The sequence below is a fragment of the Rattus norvegicus genome, chromosome 6 (genome assembly GCF_021556685.1).
Source record: "Rattus norvegicus strain SHRSP/BbbUtx chromosome 6, alternate assembly SHRSP_T2T, whole genome shotgun sequence".
NCBI lineage: Eukaryota > Metazoa > Chordata > Mammalia > Rodentia > Muridae > Rattus > Rattus norvegicus.
The window spans coordinates 28412871-28436656 of NC_141539.1; the positions used below are offsets into that span (position 1 = coordinate 28412871).

Genomic DNA, 23786 nt, shown 5'->3' on the forward strand with positions numbered 1-23786 from the left:
TTGCCTAGAAGGGTCTGACATCACACCCCAGACCTTGCTTCTAGAACACATCATCCAACTCTATAGTTTAGTTAACTAAGCAAAAGAGAAAAAACAAAATCATCGCATGGAGTAGGTGCCATGGTGTGTGTTAGATACCTGGGATGGTTACACAGAAGGCAAGGCCACTGCCCTCTGGGCACCTAGAGTCTAAAGTGACAAATAAGAAGCAATGTAGCTACATAGGTCGTTGGCTCTGCGGGACCCCAAAGGAAGAGCCTCAGGGTGAAGCAGGTGAGCTTTAGCCAAGCTTCTCATACAGGGTACCCTTTAGGTAAGAGAAGGGAAGGGTAGGAGGTGGCAGGTCAACATTGAGAGGTGTCTTCCTGACACAGAAGCGACATGGTGAAAGCAAAGAGGTATATGTGTGGGGTTGAAGGTAACCCTCTTTAAGGACATGAAGCTATTCGAGAGATTGCTGGAACAGGCTGCGGTTTCCTTGAGGAGTTTGACCTTCCCTGAAGGAGTGATTGGATGACACCAACAGGTCGTAAGCGGGGAGGTGACAGGATCAAGCACCTGCTTTGGAGGGCTAGTCTTGGTGGTAGTGTGGAGGATAGGGAAGAAAGTGGAAAGAGCTGTGCTCAGGGAAGAGCGGGCTGGACTGCGGTAACAGAGGGAGGAGAGAGGGGACTAGGAGGTAGAGTCAGTAAATGAATGATATTTGATACTGTCGAGGTAGACACAACAAAAAGCTCTTGTGTTCAAGATCGGTGATAGGAGAGGGAAGAAGATGATGATGGTTGAAGACAGAAGATGGTTTTTATAAATGTACATTAATTATACCAATTATGGCACCTTTATACATGTCTGAGATGTGTTATGATCGTTCTCCCACTTCATCAACCCTCACGACCTCCCGCCCCTTTCCCATTGTTCATGTATGGGATCAGCCGAGGCACCTGCCAACAGACAAGCTGGTAAACAAAGTATGACCTATATACATAATGGAGCATTGCCTGAACATAAAGAAAAGCCAAACCATGCTATTAAGCAGGGAAATGGACGGAACTGGAGGATATCATTCATGACGATAGACTACAGATCCTGGAGGCTAGATATCAGAGTTTTCTCTCACACAAAACATGTAGACTATAACCAAAGCGGCAGGTGATTTGAGGTCACTGTGGCCTCTGGCAGGAGTGTGGGAGAGCTCACTCTTGGTCTTTCTATCCATACCCAGGTCCCAGGAGTGGTGGGAAACCCATGGCTCACGGAAAAGCCAGCTGTACGAGAATAAGGATGACGGCGAGTTTTGGTATTTACCCCTCTTTAAGGATGTTTGGAGTACTTATTTCCCAAGCCCTCCAACCCACCTGCTTCCCTTAAACGTTTATGAGGATGGAAATTAATGTTGCAAAGACCCACATAGAGGGAACCTATACTCTTTACCAAGTCACAAAAGTTTTGAATGGCAGGCATTATGTCCCCTCTTCTTGATGTGAAGGTTATCTTGGAGATGAGATACTGGGCTCTCCTGGACATTTTGATGGGAAGGTGTAGTTGATGAGAAGTTTTAATTTGGAGATATGATTGTCACCCTGTCTTCCATCATCTGGGGACTCGGCAGCTCCACTTTGCTTTGATAACACGCTCCAAAAGCATAACCAAAAGTGCATCTACCAGCCTGACCTTGGGCAGGACAGTAGTGTCCTTAGCTAGAAGCTATGCATTATTCTATGTCTTGAAAGCACATGCCATGCCTTATGTGCACATCTGAGAGAAGATGGACATGTCTTGGAGGGTCCTCTGTTTTGCTTAGTGACGTATTACAGGGAAAGTTAGTATGTGTATATAAAAAAGAAGAGAAACCCTTAGGACAGATCTGTAGAATAAGTATGGCAGGGACCTCAGCCACTCCCTGAAGAACAGGGGAGAGAAAGAAAAGAACTTGAGAATGCATGGCTATGGCAGCACACGCAGGACCAACAAAGGTTCAAACCAGACAAAATTCCGGCACTGAGAAGAGGATGCGGACACAAAGTCCCACCCTCAACCAAGAAGCTGTTTTTTCCAATGGAGTGTCGCTGGGTATATCAACCATATGCCAGGGCAGGCCCCATGCCAAAAAGTAGTAGGCCACCATAAAATAAACTCCTCTTGGGGGTGTACTTTTTGTTTTGTTTTTGTTCGTTTGTTTGTTTTTTAGATATCTGCTTCGATTTTCCCTTCTTGTTGTATTCATCTTTTGTGTGAGAAAGAGAAAGGATATAATGTTGGATGGATAGATGGGTGGGAGGGACTGGAGGAGGAATGAGAACATGGTCAAATATACTGTATGAAAACAAATTTAAATAATTTAAAAAAGAAGACATTTATCATGAGTGAGATAAGGAAAGAAAGCCTGGCTCTGAGTCGCTCAGGATCAGAGACATGTGTCAATTAGAAGGGCAAATCTTCCCCTATATCTCTATTTTAATCCTAGCATAAGGCCAGATTTTCACTGTGGCATCCCTGTGTTCCCTTAAAGACCTCAGCCATGAATTTGCAATGAGCAAAGGCAGGATTGCTAACAGCTGAAAGGACCAAGAGCAGAGAAAAATGGCTTTTGCCCCAGTGACCCTAAAAAGACTTGGATTAATGCGTTTGGAAAGTGGTTTTGCCAGGTGGACACACAATACCCAGACTTGTCTCTACCACTGTCCTCTCTAACAGTGGAGGAAAGTCTCAGGGCAGAAAGGCATGACACTGAATGTGCCACAGATAGACTTTGGCGAAGTGATGGGAAGCTGGAACTGAGGACACGGCCAGAGGTGACTTGGACTGTGTGTCTATTTTCCACAGGATGTCCTGTCGAGATTTCCATGAGAACTTCTCGTGCCTGTACATATGTAGCCAGTTCCCGATCACTATGGATCCTGGAGTCACACCCAATGAGAGCTGGCGACAAATGAGGTTTAAGAACCAAGTGATCTCAGGAAACACAGCAGGTGGTCATTCTGCCAGACCTGTAGCTGTCAGCCCTAGCCCTATCCCAAATTTTCTCTGACTCTTGTGTCTGATTAGATCTGGCCCAATGAGAAAGCAAAGGAGTTAGCCGCAAGAGGCAGCTACCCTTGCAGCACGTGATGCTGGCCAGTAATGGGGGTGGGCGGGGCAATCATCGCTGCTGGCATCCTACATCCTGCCAATCAGCTTCACCCAAATCCCAGGTGAAGAGCTGGCTCTCTGCTCTCCAGTAGACATCCAAGACAGGAGGAAAGACTGTGGAGAGCAACCAGACATGGGGTGAATAATCCTTTCCTGCTCATGAGGGAGCACTAGTAGGGACCTCCATCATAACCCTTCACTGTCCGTCCTGTTCCCTGTTTGTGGGCACTGGTGACTGAAGCGGCTTCCTGTGAGGTACAGTTTAAGCGAGCTAGCACATTCTCCATAAAACTGGCTGTAAACATAGGTGTGTGAGAGAAAGTATGTTCACACCTGCCTGTCCAGAAAGATTCCCTTCAATAACCCCAGACCCTAAGGTGTGCTTCCCTTTGTTCTCCGGGCTCATGTGATCACTCTGCTACTCAGAGAGCCTTGTCACCCAGGAGCTCACAGCAGACTAAATGAAAATGCTGAGTCAACTCTTTTTTTTTTTTTTTTTTGGTTCTTTTTTTCGGAGCTGGGGACCGAACCCAGGGCCTTGCGCTTCCTAGGTAAGCGCTCTACCACTGAGCTAAATCCCCAGTCCCTCAACTCTTATTCAGCTCCCCAAGCAGTGCCTGCCTGACTGCACCACAAAAGCCCCTTTCCTTGGACGTAATGAGAATCAGTGACCTAGCCCAACTTACACGGCAAGGCCATTTATAGGAATACCAAGGAAGAGAAGGAAGGGAATAATCAATTGAGTGCCTGCTCTTTGCTGCTAAGTACATTTTAATCATCATCTTCTTCGGTACTCGTAGAAAGGCCATGACCATGATAGTCTTCTACATCTCACTACTCACCTCTCAGAGCTCATCTGTTGTGACCCATGCCTTTTGAAGAATATCCACTCATCTATAGCCTAGCTTTCCTGCACTGCTCCATGCACCTGAGTCTGATAGTTTCCATGTGCGCTCTCCTCTTGCACTCGCTGGGATCAGTGTGCTCGGGTATAAGAGCAGTGTATATGACCAGCCTACCACCTCTTTCCCCCTGTATTCACCGGCATCTGGTGATTGATGCCGTTCAAGGCTCTAGTGTTTATTGCCAGTACAATAAGTCCATGCACACTAAGAGATTCTGTAAGTTTACTAAAGAGCCCTTAGGGCTGCCTATGGTGATGGGCTCTTATAATCCCAGTGCTGATGGAGGTGAAGACAGACAGATTCCAGGGGCTCACTAGCCAGCCTGCCTAGCCTGCTCACAAGCCATAGGCCAGTGAGACTCCCTATCTCACAAAACAACACAACACAATTCAAAACAACACAATACAAAACAACACCTTGAGCAGAACATGAGGAATGAAAACTTGAGGTTGGCCTCTGGCCTCCACAAACATGTGTACACACACCTGGATACCTCTCCATACACACACATATGGACACACACACGCACACAGGAATGGGGCTGAACATACAGGAGACATTTTTACTTCACTAGGCATAACACTACCTCCTCTGTTTTTAAGAGGAAGAGACTGAGGGTTCAAATATAAAGCACTTGGTTCATAACTTCTAACAATCATTGTGGTGGCCTGGGTCTTAGCTCTCCAAACAGAATTTAAACCCAACTCCATAAGCAGTGTCCAGGGACCCCCAGGGGTGTTCTGAGCCCCAGTAATGACTCTTTCCTTTCCAGGAGGAGATGGAAGGGATATACAGTACCTCTTTGACGTTCAAGAGCCCATGGATGGTAACAATGTCATTGTGGCTTTCACAGTCATGCCACAAAGCCTGAAGACAGAAGAGTGGCCATTTCCACTACAGTTCCAGGTGTTCAAGGTAAGCAATGTGCTTTGGGTCTTGTTCTTTGTAGATACTGTGTACACTTTGGGCTAGGTAGGGACACTGGCCAAGCTTGAAGATTTAGTAATAAAAGCCCAAAGACATTCATATGTCCAGCTCTCATGTTTGAAGAACCATTTAAACTAAAGGAGAATCAGACTTGACTTTTTAAAAAAGTTTTATTCTTAGTTATGGCTGTATCTGTGTGTAGGTATTGCACATGTGCACGGGTGGGTGCAGGTGCTCGTGGAGTCTACAGGAGGCTTGGATCCCTCTGGAGCTAGAGTCACAGGCATTTGAGAGCCACACTGTGCAGGTGCTAGGAACAGAACTCTGCAAGAGCAGCATTTGTTCTCAACCCTGAGTCATCCCTCCAGCCTCTCGACCATGTTTTGGATGGCAGATGTCCCTTACCTCTGTCACTTTATGGTATAGCTTTCCAGTATGCCTCAGAATCTAATGCCTGGATCTCAAGAAGCATTCAAGTCTAAGAGCTGCTTCTATAATTATGCAGGTTCTTAGACCAGCTCCATAACCCTTAAATCAGAGAATCTTACCTGCAGAGTCTAACGGTCTGCGTTTTAACAAGTTCCTCAGAGACTGCCTACTTGGGTTTCTTTTGAAGATCATTGGTTAAATTTTGAAGAGCTTAAGACACACACACACAAACAAATACAAACCCACACGAACACACACATGTGTCCATGCATGCGCACCCATTTAAATTCAATCAGTGAAATTTTTTTCTTCTTACGTCTAGGGACTAGACTCTAGACCAAAGCCCAGATATATAGCTCAGTGGTTGGCATCTAAGACCCATTTGGCTGCTCATCCAAAACCAGGTTTTCCCTTCAGCCCAGATTCTTCTCTTCCACTAACTGTCAATAAGTTTTCTCACTCCCCCTTACTCCCGTGATAGCACATACACATACCACGAAACAGTTAACTAAGAAACTCTTTTTTAAAAAAAAATTTAAAGAGAAAAGTTACAAAGAATTTTTAATGGCTCTGCTATCTCTTCTCCTAAGAAATTCAAAGCATCCCAGAGGTAGAGGGAGTGATTCTCACATCATCTATCCTATAGCCTTGTTGTGCAAATAAGACTGTGACTCCATGAGGTATAAGTAGTTCCCTCTTCTCACATTAGAGTTGAAGAAACTGGTACACGGGTATGTGAAATGGCATGTCAGAGTTAATGGTGAAGCTGAGGCTGGGCATCAGATGCCCTTGAAGCCTGCAGTCACACAGCTCAAAAGCCTACTGATACACTAGGCTGGGGATGGGCTTAGCATTCTAGAATAACTTCCATTGCTCACTGAGACAAAGCAAATTTCAAAGACATTGGTCTCAGCCCATTTGTGGCCAGACAAGTTCCCTGCCTCCTCTACTCATGGGCACTGTCCTGCTTACAGCTGTGGCACTTGCTAGTGAGGAGGCTTCATAGATTGTGGCACTACAGAGTCACAAGCTTGTTCTCATTTAGTGTCTCAAGACTATGGTTATCCCCACTTTTAAAGCTATGAAATCCGAAGCTCAGAGGAAAAGGAAATATCTTCCCAACTGCTAGAGCTGATGGGTAGAGTTTGATCTCAGCACCTGTAGGCCCAAGCCCAGGGCCCTCAACAAGGCTGACATTTCCCTTTCTCATCATACCCAGAGCAACAGGAGAATCAGGGATTCAGGCTCTGAAATGAGAGCCCATTGGGTTCTACTCTTTTAGCATAGTTCACTCTTACTTAACCACTTCTTTTACTGAATTCTTCAAGAGTCAAAGCTCCAACAGAACAAAGTGTTGGGATTTAACACAATACTTTTACATTGTCTCAGGCCTGCCCAGACTATCGAAAAACATCTTCTAACAATGGCAATAATAGACAGTTGTCATTTGAATCACCACCCAGCACCCGCCTCCACTTTGGTAGGAGGAAACATGAAAGCTTCTACTGTAGTAGCCAAGGAAGCCAAATATCCCATCTTCAGCCCTTGAATGCTGAAGGAAACGATTTGTGACCTGGGTGTTTCCACTTGAGTGTACCTTTTACCTTCATTCCAGCCATCTCAAACACACACACACACACACACACACACACACACACACACACACACAGAGAGAGAGAGAGAGAGAGAGAGAGAGAGAGAGTCACACCCATACTAGAATAGTATTAAACAAAAGAGGTAGGAATAATTATGCATTGTTTACAACAAATCTTTGATCCCAGAAGTAGCCATACAGGCCCCTCTGTAGGGTCAGGTCAAGCTGTGGAGCCATCTTGTACAGTTCCCACCTACCTTTTGAGCTTCATTTTCTAGATGACCCCACCCACAACCGATGGACAAACATGTTATGATTCAGGAACTACAGTGAGGTTGTAATCAACTCTATTTTTTCTCCAAGCTTCCTTCTCTCCTTTCTACAGAGATGAATTATTTCTCTGCTGCCCCCCAGACCAGAGGCTTCCTCAGACTTACACACAATGGTCCTTTCAGGATCCTGATTGAGTTAAATGCCAATGCTCAGTCTAGATCTCATCTTAAGATTCTTGGAGAACTGAAAAGATCGCTCAGTAGCTAAAAGTGCTTGCTGCTCTTGTAGAGGACCTAGGCTGGGTTTCTAGTACCCATATAGAAGCTCGCAACTGTCTATACCCCCAGTTCCAGGGTTTTCAATGCTTTCTTCTTTCTTGGGCACTGGACATGCACTTGGTGCATACCTGTATGTGCTGACAAACACTCATAAACAAAATTTCAATCTTTTTCAAAAAGATGCTTCGGTTGGTTTTGTATTCCAGCCAGAAACAGTGAATTCGCCTGCATCCTGGCTTATGGAACTCCCTAGGGCTGAGCAATTATAGTGCTGAAGTAGCTGAAATGGGGGTCCAAGCTTAGTGGGAGTCTAGGATTTCCCAGCAGCTATGGTCACACTGTTCTGTTACATCAACCAGATACCAGTGCTCTGTGAACAGGCAGGAAAAAGCTAGGACAGATAAAGGGGACAAGAGGACATGCTATTCAGTCCTCTTTCCCTACAGGTGTCCCCACAGGCCAGGGTTTGACACCTCACTCCCAGTATCCACGACTAAAATGTCTTATCACACCCATCAAGTGGTTGGTCTACTTGGGTAGGACCTCAGCTCACAAAAGAAAGGAATCAGAACCCAGCCAATGGGGAATGTCTGTGCTTGGTGGGAAGTAGGGCGTCGTTGCAAAAGAAGCAGTGCAGCTTGTCCTGTTCCCTGCCCTGGTCCTGCCTAACCTCCATTTCCACACACATGAAATAGTTCATTTAGAGGGTCATAAAGATGAAACTGTGTCCTTCTACCAGATGGAAAGAGAGGAACACAGCTGTTTGCCCACTCATATGTGCACAAGGGGAGTGAATATCCATAGAACAAAATCTTATCACGTTTACAGTTGTCTAAGGAGACCAGAGACGTTGTCTTATCATTGGCACTCTCCATATTAAGACATTTGTACCTGACTTTGGGAAATCTGCCATAGACTGAGACTGTGTCTTCTCTCTGTTCTTGCCGTGTCCTCCCACTTCAACATATGTCACCATTATAGCTATAAACAATAACCACATCTTTCTAAGACACAAAGGGGACACTGCCCCATCTCAGATAATCTTCCTCCTTCAGTTTTCTCCTCTTTGCTGTTCCCTATAACAATATAGCTTTCCTTTTCTACAATTCTGCTCAATAAATGAAGAATATATCCCACTCCTATAACATGCCCTGTGTGCTGGACAGGCTGACCACACAAGAAGTAGCATGGGTCCTGAGCTTGGATGGGAGACCCAGTTGTCTTTCTTTCTGTTGTGTCTGCTTCCTGATGCCTCTTTCTCTCTCTTCCACAGGTGGATTCCCAGGTACGGCTCACTGCTGTCCTCACTGACTTCCCTCATTTCTGATGCTGCCCCTTGGTAAACCGATATACTTTTCCACATACCCAGGTCCACAAGTCCATCTTTGCTGCATCTTGAATCATCAGTCAGCTTAGCGTCTCCAAACAGGTCAACAAACTAGGATTCAGCATGGATGGTTTGGCATCTTGGTATATGGCTAGACCTCACAGAATTTTCTCGTTAACATCCAAGAGAGTCCACAGCTGTAAAAGCACCCTAACGCATTAGATCCTCATAGAGAAGCTTGGTCCAACTGGTTGCAGTAGTAAGGGGTATCTAGGAATGACCTTCAGATGTTTGACTTAATCCCTGAATCTACCATAAGCCGACGCTTACAGGCTTCATATAGCTTCAAGGCATACCCTTACATCTGCTCATAAGCAAATAGATATCTTTTTTTAATCCAATAACCTGACCTGACCTGATCAAGTAGTGATTGGAAAGAAAATGTTGAAGCCTATAAGAAAGAATGGAAAGGGACAATGAAGTTCAGAGGGCCTGACCTCACAGGCACAGACCTGGCCTTGCCATGGCTATGAACTCTGCAGTAACTTTCCTCTCTACTGCCAAGAGGAAAATACAGTGTATGGACAAGGAACAAGATGGTGCCATCACCATCACCATCACCATCACCATCACCATCACCATCACCATCACCATCACCATCACCATCACCAGCAGATGGTAACAGTGCCCCATCCCAAGGCAGTTACAAGGCCCCAAGAAGTAGGCAGTGTCTAGCAACTCCAAGAGCAGAGGGACTCAAAAATCCAGACAGAAAGTTGGCAGCAAAGAGGTAGGTCCCTTAGTTATGGCCTAGGCACAAAGCTGGGGCTTAGAATCTGTCTGGGTCCCTTGTAGCCCCACCATAAGAAGAAAACTTAGAAGGGCTCTGAGGGAAGCTCTCAAATGAATGGAATGGTTCAGATCCAGTTCTCTGAGCTGGAGAACACAGCACAGCAGGGACCCAAGACAGAAAAGGGCACAAACTTTGCAACTAGAATAACCACCAGCTCTGTAGCTGTGTGACCCTGGATCTGCATGATGCCACCCCTCTGAGTACTGGACCAAGGTCTCCTTCCACTCCTTGGTCACACTGCTCACTGCCACTGAGCAAATCCACTCTGAGCAGAGCTTAAAAAGAAAGGTGATGGGGGTTGGAGAACAGCTGGTAAGTAGGGCCATCGAACCTAGCTTGTAGGAAGAAGGCTGTTCACATCCCTCTGCACACATTTATACTTAGTGCCAGAGGGCATAGCAGCTCTTTTGGAAGAGAACCGGGCCCCATCATCCATTACTTCTGTCAAAAGGACCTATGCACACCAGGTCCCCAAGCCCACAGGGGCTGCTCTTGAAAGGAGTAAAACTGCTTTGGGGGGTTCCACCTACCCTCTGCTGTACACCCAGGACAGTGGCCTATCCCCTGCCTAAGACTAGCTGCTATCTCCTGATAGAAGCTTCCCCATTGCCCTTGTTCTTCCCCCAAGGCAGAGCCCATCAATAACCATTTCATGCTGCATAAGCATTCTAAATGGAATCACCATGCTCACACATAGTAGGAAAATTTGTTTAGTAAGGGTTTTTATTATATAATATGTATGTGACATCTGGTAATAGGAATTGCGTTATATTTATTGTTTTATCTGTAAGAAAATTTGAAATAAAAGGGAAATGATTGAGACCCATTATTTTCCAATGAGAAGGAATCCCGGGGCTCTTGCTGGGGAGATGGGAGCAAGGGAGAGAAGAAAATTCAACCCTGCAGTTGTATGGCAGCATATGATTAAAGTTTTAGAGGAGACATAGCTTTGGGGACGCCAGAAGAAATTCAACACTGGAACAATGTCACCAGTTCCCATGTCTTGTTTGCGCATAAATAAGAGAGAAAACCAGAACCCCAGGACGCTATTAGATTAGTGAGATAAAATTACCTGTCAAATTTTCGTGCATCCACTGTAGTGTCTGGGATCTGCCGAGTTCAGCCTTCTGACATTGCAACATGATTTTGTCATATACAAATGTAGTGGGTCACACCCATAGCTGGGACTCGTGTGACCACAGACAACAGATGGGACACACCTGGTAGATAAGAAACCATTCTTTGGGGTAAGCGGTATTTTAATTTTGAATCTGAGTCAGCACCATCTCCTTTTTCCAGCTTATAATGCTGTTCCAGTGAGCAGAGAAGGGTCTAGAAAGGAATCACCTGTCCTAGCAACTAGGTCTTATGTATAGGAGAGGCTTTCTCACAATAATCTCATTTCTTCTAGTTCCAGAAGTTCCAGAAAAGACTGCCACCTGCATTTTTCTCCCAATTCAGAGATGCTGCCCAGGGAATAGACTATGTAACCAAACGCAACTTCACAAAGTCCTTCCACCTGAGTCCTGGGACCTATGTAGTGGTTGCCTCAGCACACGGGAAAGAAGTGGAGTTCCTGCTCCGAATATTCCTCAAAATGCCACACAAGGACAGGTATAGAAGCACTAGGGTCCTGAGTGTTTTAGTCTACTTCAGTGTGTCTTTATGAGCAGTGGTTTGTTAGACCATGGTGTGCCAGGGACACAGGATGAGACTTGCTCTTGAGATGCTAACAACAATAGGGAATGAGAAACTCCATGAACCAGTAACGTGACCTCAACAGCGATGTAAAACCATACAAAAGGACAGAGTGGAGGGACTGCTTCTGGCCACAAGGACTAGGAAAGGCTTCTCAGAGTAAACAGCGCTTGAGCTGGTCCTTGAAGGTAATCAGAAGTTAATAACTTCAAGGAGAAGACCATACTCATGGGAAGAAAGAGCCCAGGAAGAAGCAGGGACATAGTGGAGCCTTGGGTTTGTTGAATACGTGCTGTCAGTCATGTGCACAGGAAAATCATACCATGTGTTATGTTCACTTGTTTGTAATATGGCCAGAATTCAGGGTAGACCAGGAAGATGGACTGACCTGAAAACAAGCCTTGATTCTAGACGGCCTTGAATGTTGTCATGGGACAGATTGGGGTCAACAAGTCCTGTCCCCCTGAGCCTGAAGCAAGTGTTACTATAGTCATAGAGGTCTTCACAGCAATGTGTAAGGGCCATCACTGCCAATTCAAGATGGACCATGAGTCAAAGGTCATCTGCACCCTGGCAGTAAAAGTCACCACCTGTGTGCATCTCAGTATGAGCAAGTCAACGGTGAGAAACTTAGACCATGCCCACCCCAAATGAACATATGATTATCGTGTGTCTGCTGATGTGGCTGCCTTCTTCTCATCCTTGCAGAAGATAATAGGTGTCATTGAGTGCCCTCCACAGGTAGACTTCTGGGAATACAGTGCAGGTCATTTTTGTCACACCGTTTCCCTGGTTTTCTAGGAATCCAAACAGCAGTTTCAACCTCAAAGCCCTCAAGGTAGGTGTGCGGGTCTTGCTTGCTGTCTTTACTACCTACATTGCATCCCCCAAGAGCTTCTTTCTCCTTCCTGGTCTTGCTATGGCCAGGGAAAATAGAGACAACCTGATATGGTATTTATAGCTCTAAGAGGTGGGGCAGAAGAGAATTCCAATCCTCCAAGATCAGACTGGACCCAAGTATCTTCCTTCTAACAAACTTTTGTTTTCAAACCCCCTTAAATTTGATTTCCTTTACCTCACCCCTGCGACTACCAGGTGAATCTCCTGTCTTAGATTCAGGCAGGCTGATTGCTTCCTTCAGTCAGTCCAACTCTTACTAAAGCAAGGTTGTACCGGATGAGTGACCTCTTTCCCAGAAATTTAATGTAACTCTTTTCCTTTTGATCCAGGGAAGTCTTTCAGAAAACGAATCCCCAAAAAGCAGTTTCCACAGATATATGGATCAGGTATGCTATCTAGCACCCAGGGACCTCACCATGGTAGGGGGGAAAGTGCAAGGACAGAGACATCTCTAGTCACTTATCAGAATGCACAGGGCAAAAGGGACTTGATCATATTCGATGCGTCCTATCCCTGGACCATCCCCAGATGTTCTGGTTGCCAAGCTCTGGAGACAAGTGATGTCCCAATGTGAGTGGAATCCCATTGGAACATAGAGCTGAACAAGGCGAAGATAATTATGAGCTGTGTGTAAGGGATATAGTGTGGCTTCAGCCTTTAGACAAGCAGTTGGCAGAAATCTTTCTTTCTCTGGCTCTGCCATTCCCCCACCCCAAACCTGGCACTGTTCCTCCCTGGAGCTGGCCAGCTTCAGAAAGCCCCAACAGCTCTCCTCCTGCCAAGCCACCTATGTGCACATGGGGCTTTCCTAATGGTTTAATAAACTGTTATAAAGAACTCCTTGACTCCTCAGGATAAAAGAGCTGCCAATGGTTCCGTGGGATGGGCCTTTTACCATTAATAACAGTGTTGGTGTGGGAAGCAGCAGAAAATGATATAGATGATTCTGTGTACTGTGGGCCAAGCAAAGACTGCGGGAGGAAGGATGCCAGCCGCCCCTGCCTCTGTACTCAGAGGGCTAATAGCATGGTGGTATCTCTGAGGTAGATCGGACCCACACACCCAAAGGAGAGAGGATAGATGGAGAGTGTGGCTGGAATGAGGGGTGCATCTTGGAAAGAGCAGCCCTTCAGTACTTGTCCAGGATTCAGGCCAGCTCTCACTGAAACGAGGCTGACCCAGAGGACCACTGTCCCTGTCTGTGAGTTCCCAAAGGCAGAGAGACAACTTCATATGCATTCCTTGTCCCCAACCACCGATCACTGTCCTTGGCCCAGAGGAGGTGCTCAATCATTTCTGTCAGATTGAATTAAGACAGATTAGCTCCCCTGGAGCAGATGCCTGAGCTTAGGTTAGCTGTTCTGAGGTGGCCATCAAGACCTGATTAGGATGCCTGAGACCAGGCTTCTTCAGGGCAGGTGGTATAGTTTCTCACAGGGCCATGCACCTGTACTTCTAAAATAAAAATATAATCTGTCGTATGATAGGATGGTACAAACTCCCTAATCAGAACTTTTCTAAGCAACAGCCAAATGTTTGGCACCCTCTAGAGTGACTGTTAGCTGGTATTGGACATCGGACAGAATTAGAATAAGACAGATGGGGCGTTGTGCCTAGGTCACCTCATGGCAGGCATCCTTGAGCAAGGCACCCCTGGCACCATCTTGCACAACCTACACACCATGCTCAGAGGTTGTGACTCCTAAGAAATTTTTAAGCAAAGCATTTCTCATCTACTCGCTGTATCCTCCCTCCTGGTCCCTCACATTCGTTTTAACTAGCTTTATTAATACAGTATTTACCCATTGATACTAGTTGCTTTTGTTAGTCATGGCAGTAGTGATGGCATAAACAGGCCTGGCTGTCAGAAAAGAATCATGTGTTTGGGCTCCCAGGTTAGACAGAGCAGATCTAACAACCATCCTTTATGAATTCAATTGGCAAACAGTTTCCAAACTCCTAGGGCATTTCCCCTAAGTACCCCCACCTGTGAAGCTTTGATGCAATTCTGGGGGAACTTGTCTGAGCAACCACATCGTCATGCTTGCCGTTAGTTCTGTAAGTGCTTCTGACGCATGACAGAGTGTAGAGTCCAGGTCCACATGTGTCCTACATGTAACATGAAGCAGGCAGTAGATGTGGCCCAGGGTCAGTTCAGTTGGCTCGTGGATAATCCTATGAAAGTGAATCCTCCTTAGCGTATTAACCACTGTAAGGGGTCAAGATACTTTGGAAGAAAAACTCGGTTGATGGTGGGCACATAAAGCCAACTTCCCTGATCTTCCCAAATTACGAGGTTAGAAGAATGGCCCAGCATCAGACACAGGCAGCTCAGAGTCTATGCTTCTCTCTATGGGGCCTTGCAAGAACAGGATATGAGGCTGCTCTTTGCTTTGGGGGCAAGGTGGTGTTGTCAATGTTAGGAGAAGAAGGGACAGTGTGTGGGGTCTATGAGAGCTGGTATCTATGATGGGCTGTTCTCAGAAGGCCCCTAGGAAGCACTTTCTGAGACATGGACTAGAAGCCTAATTGCCTGAAACTGTCATCAAAGGTACTACCCACCAGGCTGCCCAGTGCCTGTCTACAGGGAAGGGCCAGGGCCATGACCTCACCCTGAGAGCAAGCCTAGAAAATGTCCTCTTTACACATGACTGTGGTTGCTTTCAGTTTTTAATCTAAGGGAAGCTATAATACCTTCCTTTTTTCCTTAGTACCCAAAAGACTAAGTATTATACTGTATGATAGAAGCTTCTAGTAGCCTAGATTTTGAGTACTTTTAGCTCCTGTTGTCACACACATACATATATACAAAGTCATCACACATCTCATGATCTTTCTGAAAGTAGCAAATACACTGGTCATCCTGATACCATCCTCCTAGGAGATCCCATAGTGCCAGTCATGATAAGGGGAGGAAGAAACACCTGTCTTGTCCAATAATAAATGGAGGGAGGCAGTGTGAGGGAGCCCAGACAGGAGCCTAGTGTCAGGACCAACCATCGTGATGGATACTCAAAGGAGGAGTTACAAACATGACCAGAACCCAGGGCAGGCCCAGGACAAAGAGCAGGCAGATGTGCTATGGAAAGGAAGGGCTCAGAAGTCAGAGAGCTGCCACAAAATTGGAGGGATTTTTTTTCCTTGCCTCCTGATTTCCATCTCACAACCCATTTTCCTCCTGCACTTTGGACCAGGGGCTAGACATTGATGCCAGCCAACTTCAGAGCCTTCTCAACCAGGAGTACCTAACAGGTATGTCCTCTTAGAAGCCTGCTGTCTCGCCACTTATCCTCATGTTGCCATCCTCAATGACACTTCAGTCTTCTCCTTCCTCAGGGCCCCCAGGGGACACTTTCTCCTTGGACCAGTGCCAAAGCATCATGGCACTGATGGATGTATCCTTTGTAATCACCCTCTCCTACAGCCCTAGAAACCCCCCAACCCCTGTGGGCTTCCCTGGGATTTGAATTATATACCAGTTCACTCCGGAATCGCGCTTATCATTGTAGCCATAGTATTAGTCACTACTCACTGGGAATCATAACGAAGTGTATTTGCAATGCTTACAACAGCCCAGCAACTGCTGTTATCCCATTGAACCACGGAAGACCCAGGGGCAGCAGAGGTGAAGTATTTTCACCCAGCTTACACTGCTAGTTGGGGGCTATGCATGGGTTTGAAATAGAAGTCTAAGCCTCCAAGTTCCACATTCTAACCTCAACCTATGCTACCTTCTCCAGTCGGAGCAATTTTCCCTTCACCCTTTCCTTCAACACTGAGGTAATCTTCACTGCTGGGATTCCTTATTCAAAAGACTCTTAATTTTAAAAGCTAACCACAGAGAACTCAAAAGCCTTCTTGGTCTGCAGTGCACAGTAGTGGAACCCCTTTTGGCTCACATGGCATTTTTATACCTCTAGGCAATGGTCTTGAGACAATTCAGTGGCTAGCCTAGTTTCATGGACATAAGGAACAGGACCAAAAATCAAACTTTCATTGCTTTTGCTCTCATATCAACACCCTCTCTCCTAGGAGCCTCCTTCTTCTATCTGACCTCTCTCCCTCCGGGCAGGAGAAACACTGGCCACATAGGAGGGATCCCAAGCCTGGCAGCTCCTTCTCGGGCTGTAGCTGTCTCCAGAGAGAGACAGATCACCCCTCTTTCACGCGGTTAACAAGGCTCGATTGTGAATTCGAAGCCAGCCATTGTAGAACAAGAAGGCTTCTTGATGGAATCATAAATCAGCCCTGTCTCAGCTGGCTGTGGCCTGGAGTCACTTGAAGACACAGAAGAATCCAAATGGCCCTTGCAGCCATGTGGCCGGGCACCCAACTGAGGAGGAGGAGAAAGAGGTAGAAAAGACCTGTGCCTTATACTGGGGGACTGAAAATAGAGCCTCCCCTGGGGTCCAGAGCTACAGTGCTGTGGTAGCTCTCAGAGTTCAATTATTTTCCCCTGAATTAGTTGCCAGTCAAAAGGGGTGGCAGGGGAAGCATTTATACACAGGAAACATTCCAGGGACACAGGGCCCAGGGATGGCACATTTACCTCTCCACACTATTTCTGCATTTTCAAGGCTCCTGCATATTCCTCCCTCCCTTCCCCTGCCAGGGAGCCCAGCCAACTGATGGTTGAGGGGACGCTCTCTCTTCTGCTGGATATAACTGAAATTGATGCCTTGTTCTCAGAGATCTTTCCTTCTAACAATACATTTTGTTTTTGGAAAACAATTCCAAACCAGGTCACCTTCAGATAGAGTGGGAGCCAGCTGGCAAGGGGCCAACATGGCACTGGGTTACCAGCTGAAGGCTGAAGCTGCTCTGGCTTCATTAGCAGGACAAACAGCTCCCCTTCCCATTGCCCCCTGGACTGCTTTGCTCTTAACTTGTCCTCCAGCTGAAAGTGAATGGGCGGCTGGATCGGGAGGAGTTTGCAAGACTACAGAGTCGCCTGATCCACTGCCAGGTATGATCACATTCACTATGACACGACTAACGCTCTTATTTAACCCGGGTGAGCAAATGGTGATTGGGTGTCCCACACCAGGGTATGAAAGGATGGGAAACATCACCCTGCCCTCAAAGTCACCTCATATTTTGTTTTGGGAGACAAACAGACAACCAAGGCCTGAAATGCCAGAGTGGCAGGATGAAGAATGTTCTATGAGGCTGGGGAAAGAGGTTATCTTGGACAGTGTCTAGAACTGCCATGATATATATTGAAACACCCATTAGTCAGAACCCATCTCTTTCTACATCAATGCTTCTGTGGAAGGATCTACCAAAATAAACACAGTTGGCCTACGGGCTGGGTATGGCCTCTATTGTCCTCAGGACAAAGTCTGAATGCTTCAAAGCAGCACACAGACCTCCTGAGTTAAGTCTCTATTTTTAAGTCCAGAAGAGGCCATTTTTAACTCATCCTGCTTCCTCTGAAACTCAACTCTAAGATGCCTTGCTGTTCCCTATAAACGCCGAGCCTTTGTTCCTCTGCACCCCCTTCCTCCCCCATCCCCATGCTCTAAGCCTGGCCATTGCCCATCCATCCTAAGAATGTAGGCAGCTGCAGACATGCCTTCCCTGCCAAGCCTTTCTTGCCAGTCCCTACGACCTGAGTCCTCACCTTCTAGCGAACACCTGTAGGGCAAGCCACATTGTGTGCCTTAGTATTTTGCACTTAAGAAGAACTTTTTCTTATTTTAAAAGTGATGTCTATTGATAATAGAAAACATAGGTGGGAAAAATAAACCTAAAAAAGAAAACATTAACTTGCCAAAGGAAAGTATTAAGACCCAGTTAATACAAAATAAAAGTATAATCAGGCCAGGCATGATGGCACACATCTGTAATCCCAGCAGTTAGGATGCTGAGGCAGGAAGATTATGAGTTTAAAGCCAGCTTTGGCTAGAGGAAACCCTATGTCAAATAAATAAATGAGTGCATAAATAAATAGCATAATCAGCCATATACACGTATACAAACTGCTTTAAAAAATAAAGAGCACCAATATGTCATATGACTAATCATGTCACCCTCTCTGAACATTTTGAAAGGCCAAATCAGTAGTCCTATGTGGCTATGCCAAGATCCTTGACAGGGCCAGGGCAGGGGGCGGGGGGAATTTGACTTCTTCTCAGACAATAAAATGTTAGACAGGAACTTCCTACCATTACATTGCTGGGTCCTCCAGGGCAAGCTCTTCCCCATGTTCATCTTGCCCCCCAGAGACCTCCACAGTGTGTTTAATATAGCAGCATTCGGAATCGCCCAATAATGACATAGCTAGTCAGCTACTAAATGAACAAGGTTGTGTAATAGAAACCACTTGGTGTCTACCTTCAAACCTACCAGAAACCAAATAAGGCCAAGAGAAGGCTCTCAAGCCATCATCCTACAGCCACTGGCCTACTCCCACCCCCACTGCCAACCCCACCCCACAGTTGGCCTTGCCTTGCATATCTGGGATTTGCTATTTTGACGTGGAAAAGCCACTGTGAGGCAGCAGCATATAGATGGCAGTCGGCCGCTCTCTGCTCAGTCCTGGGCAGCTGCCCATTTAATCCAAGACCAGGTCTGCACCTGCCAGAGGGTTAATTTCCCCATCTAGGAAGTGTGCTGCAGGTCAGGGTTACAATGAGCATTATGTAGAGAGAAAAAGTCTCCAGAAAATGTAAGAGTCAGTACAACAGTGGCTGCTGCTGCTATAGTCACTACCTCCTGCACCCATGCTTGGGCCAGGACACAGTTCTAACCTGCTTCTGGCCTTTTCTATGTAGAACTCGCTAATGCACAAGCGAGGGGATTTGTATGTGAGCGTGCACACTTAGGAATCAGTGAATGATAAGCACAAAGGTATTAGTAACTGATCTGCACTTTATAGATGTTTGTTCATTGGCTTCTTATAACAAGCCTAGGAGGTGGGCACCGTAACTAGCCCTGTACCTCAGATGAGGAAACTGAGGCCTAGAAAGATGTGGTAACTTGGCGAAGGTCAGTTACAGAGCTGGTCATTGGTTGAGCTGGAGCTTAAACCACAGCATTAGGAAGGTTGGAAAGCGCTGCTATAGAGAGACCTTGTGCTTCTCCAAAGACAGCTGAATGTCCCTTTTGTCTAACGGGAGAAGAAATGGAAACTGGTTGGGGGAGGGGAACTTTAGGCCCAGTTGTGAGCAAACTGATGGACTTAAGGAGTATGGCCATCCCTGCTTGCCCCTTCCCTGCTCTACCTCTCTGTAAATTGGTTGGCTTCTCGAACACTTCAGTAAAAAACCTCCTCTAGAGGTGAGGAATAGACTTACAGGACCTCTCCCATCCACATCCTCCATCCCCACAGCCTTCTTGCTTCTTTTCCCCCCTCAGCATGTTTTCCAGCACATCCAGAGGAGCCAAGGAGTTCTCCGCAGCTCGGACTTATGGGAGGTCATAGAGAGTACAGGTAACTTGGGCCCATGAGCCTGGATGATAGAGGGCTATGGGACATTGTGAGGCCCGTATTTCCAGCATGACATAAGCAAGGCTGGCATGGTGAGACTGGGGAGCTGGGAGAAAGAGAGCTCTAGCTTATGTGACCTCCCTTAGCTACATTGACCATGATGGGCTTCCAGCACCAGACTCTGATCTGAGCTCCCTACCCACAGACTGAGCAGTCCTGTACCCATACATTCTTCAGCCACCTTTTCTCTCCAACACAGCTCTGACTAATGGGGAAAGAAGGGGAGGCGAAGTGAGATGGGGTGGGGATGTACAAGTCTGATAACTTACAAGGAATTGGGCTCATCTTCCAAAAGCTTCCAGCTCATTGTCTGGGTTTTCAGAGTCAAATACCCACAAAGCAGGATGGGGATCTTATTTCTCTCTCTTCACGGAAGTTTCAAGGCTAGATTAAACCAAATGGCATATGTTGGGTTCAAGTAAGCACAAGCTTTCTGTCCTGGGATAATAACAATACCTTAGGGTGCATAAGTGCTTCATGGTTGACCAAGAACTGTTCACTTCCTCTTCTTTCATTGTCTCCACTTGGCTGAGAACTGGGAAGGGCAGGAATCATTACCTCCATTTACCTGTGGGGAAGACATATCACAAAAAGGTTACGAACGAGATGGCCACCTTCCTTAATAAGCCATAGAATCATGTTCCCCCAGGTTAACTCTGGAGATAGTGCCTCTGTGATTCTTCTTCCCATGCCCCTGGCATAGAAAGTGGTAGAAATACAAGACACTGTTCTCCGTTTGAGCATAGATTCTCTCCTTAATTTTGATTGTCATCAGCTGTACCCCAGCATCACGGGTCCACAGTGAGGCAGAAGGCTGAGATGTTCAGAGCTGAGATGCCCTAAGGTACCCCGTGTGGCTTGCTAGAACTAGGAAGGTTGAGCTGCCCCCACATTTCTGATTCAGGAGGTCTGGGGCGACTGAAGAAGGCACATTTCCAGCAAGTTCTAAGACTTGCTGCCAGATAGCGTCTGTGGCTGACACATGAGGCCACCCTTGGAGAACCACTGAAAAACCAGTTAAAGATGATATTGTCAAAGGAGCCTAATGACCACAGAACAAAACAAAGGAGTGAAATAGAGACCCTTCCAATTCAGCTCAGAAGCAGGGCAGGTGGCTATGGTGAACACTCAAGCCCGATCTGAAGGCATTTGGCTCCTATTTTATCAGCTTTACTACAAAAATCAAATGTGCCTCTAGCTTCATGAGGCCCATGGGCCACCACGCTCATCCCTGCCTAGGTGGATCAGCTTTCAAGTGTCTGCCTGCTCACTGGAGCAACAACTGCTGGCCATTCTTCTCTTGTCACCTGTGTGGTTGGTGCCTCCCTGGATAACTAAAGAAAGATTCAAACGACAAGGTCAAAGAAAGAGGGCAAGATGCCTATCATCTTCCCAGCTAAGGCAAAGTTCTGAGCTGTGATCTCCCTTCTGTGCCCCAGCCTTCCCTGGGATGAGCACATTAGAACTGAATCTCCCTCTTTCACAGAGACCATGCCTGCCAACATTAGAAGCACCTATATATGGGACTTGCAGAGAGTCATGACATTTAGATGGAAGATACTTTAATACAAACACCAGCAAAGAAAAACCTGGCAGAGTCAGGACTGAACTAAAGCCCTTAGGTGTCCTGGCACCTCTATGCTACATGAGGATTATCTAATTATTGGGAAAGACAATGTGTGTTCAGAGGAGTAGTCAGTGTCTTGAGTCTCTTGAGTTTTTTGCTGGCCGAGCTGCAGGCGTGTGATGTGAGGGCATAGCAGCCAAGACTCAAAAGGAGAGACCCGGGGGTTGGGGATTTGGCTCAGTGGTAGAGCGCTTACCTAGGAAGCACAAGGTCCTGGGTTCGGTCCCCAGACCCGAAAAAAAAAAAAGAAAAAAAGGAGAGACCCTGAGTGAGGTGGGCCTGGCTGACATGCTTGACTTGAGTGGGAATAAGAGAGACAGCTAATGGACAGCCTTTGCAGGTTTCTTGAGACTCACAAGGCAGAGGACCACCCCATCTTCAGTCTCCTCAACTCACCAACTCACCTTCCCATTCCAGACTTCCTTTCAGGAGTCCTCCTCAGCAAGGAGCTGCTGAGTCTTATGACACTCAGGTACAGTGATAGCTCTGGCCGGCTCAGCTTTCCCAGTCTTGTCTGCTTCCTGATACGGCTGGAAACCATGTCAAGTAAGTGGCCCTGGGGACATTCTGTAGACATTCAGCACTGATGCCCTAGAACCTGGGTGAAGAAACCAGGCTGGTGTCCTGCCTGAGACTTCCGTGATATAAGAGGGCCAAGGCAGTGAGACTTTACGTAGTGTATGGCAAAGAATAGGGCAGAGGGTGAGACCAGCAAAAGCCTTATATAGACTGCTGTGAGATTCAGGTATGAAAGAAACCAGTCAACCAAGAAGACTGGAAACCTCCCCAACCAAAGACAACATATAATATATAGTACACTCTCAGAAAGAAAAAAAAACCCATAGTATTATGCAAATTATGATGTAATTGGTATTATAGAAACAACATAGAAAGGTATACTATCTTCCTAGCACCAGGCCATTGAGCTTCTAACCTTCCTCCAAGTTCTGGCCTACTTTCTCCCTTGAAAGTTGTCTTGCTTTACTGTAACTATGATAAAACACTTTGACCTAGGCAACTTAAGGGAAAAGAGGTTTATTCTGCCTAAATAGTTTACAGTCAGGGAAGTCAAGGTAGCCAGACTTTGAAACCACTGGTTATGTCACATCTATAACTGGGAAGAAAGCAATAAATGCATGCTTCCATTCTGCTCCCTTTCTCTACTTAACACGGTCGCAGGATTCCAGCTAGGGAATGGTGCCGCCCATGGTGGTCTTCCCACTTCAATGAATACAATCAAGATACTTCTCCATATGTATGCTCAGAGGTTCATTTCTTTCTGGTGACTCTAGACTCTCACAAGTTGACAATTAACTCTGCCCACCATCACAGGTGTATACGCTTTCTTAATAAACTCTCCCTGCCTCTGCTCTAATCCACATGTCTGTCCATATTTTTCTTGTTTTTAATTCTCAGACACAAGGATCTAGAAATTTCAGAGAATACCAGACTCTGATAACTACCAATGACAGTACTGTTAACTGTGTCCCTGTCTTTCTTTCTGCACTCCTTTCTGTCCCTATATCCAAACTCTTTTCACCTCCTTACCCTCTTCAGGCTCTGTCTCAGGAACAAAGTAAATGTAAATCACCCTCTCCAAGTTAAGTTTAGAACCAAATCTACTCTTTAGTTATGCAGTAGAGGATTTCACTCTGCACTGAAAGAATTTTATACAAGTGAATACACGTGGGCTGAAGGTCTTTCTTCAAGCTATAAAAACCCAAAGTTGGAGGGCAGAGGTTTCCACACATTTAAGCAGAATAGCTTTTTTTCTTTTCAATAAAATTTTATGTCAGGCCCCAAGCCACGGAGCAGCTCAAAACAGCTGTTGGGAATGAGGGAAAGATAGAGTGGGGTCCAGAAACACCCCTGAATCCTATCTCACTAGCCATGGGACACATCTGAAAAGCCCAAGGCTCCTAGAAGATGGAGAGAATACAGCCCTGAGAAGGTGAAATAGAAACTGAGCTCTGAAATAGATTAGGGAGATCCTAACTGTGCCCATTAAAAAAAATTCCATACCCCCCCCCGCCACACACACACACACACACACACACACACACACACACACACAGCAAAGAAATGGAAGCGAGGTGTGTGGTGTGCTGTCTGGAATGGGAGAGATGAGGACAACCGGTTATATTTGTCTTGGGAGAGCCCTGAGCTGCCCCCACAAGAAACAGAGGGAACAGAAAGGAGACGAGAGGAAAGGCACATTCTGGGAACAGACAGGCTGATGACCGCTAAGCCAGTCTAAACCTTTCTTTATCTACCCTAGAGGCATTCCGCAACCTCTCCAAGGATGGCAAAAGCATCTACCTGACAGAAATGGAGGTGAGGCACCTTCCCCCTCC

General features: G+C 46.3%; 1 protein-coding gene across 16 annotated transcripts in view; it reads left to right on the plus strand.

Annotated features, from left to right (window-relative positions):
• Positions 1 to 23786, plus strand: part of Capn13 (calpain 13) — an 88427-nt gene that overhangs the window by 55097 nt on the left and 9544 nt on the right. For 4 of the 16 annotated variants that reach the window (XM_087553667.1, XM_087553669.1, XM_087553668.1 and 1 more), the window contains 13 exon segments: positions 1223 to 1297; positions 2824 to 2969; positions 4807 to 4949; positions 8809 to 8820; positions 11127 to 11329; positions 12215 to 12251; positions 12643 to 12699; positions 15508 to 15565; positions 15650 to 15708; positions 17211 to 17279; positions 19673 to 19748; positions 21850 to 21978; positions 23711 to 23766. In XM_087553667.1, the coding sequence (XP_087409793.1) occupies positions 1223 to 1297; positions 2824 to 2969; positions 4807 to 4949; positions 8809 to 8820; positions 11127 to 11329; positions 12215 to 12251; positions 12643 to 12699; positions 15508 to 15565; positions 15650 to 15708; positions 17211 to 17279; positions 19673 to 19748; positions 21850 to 21978; positions 23711 to 23766 (1120 nt within the window). 16 annotated transcript variants of the gene reach the window in all.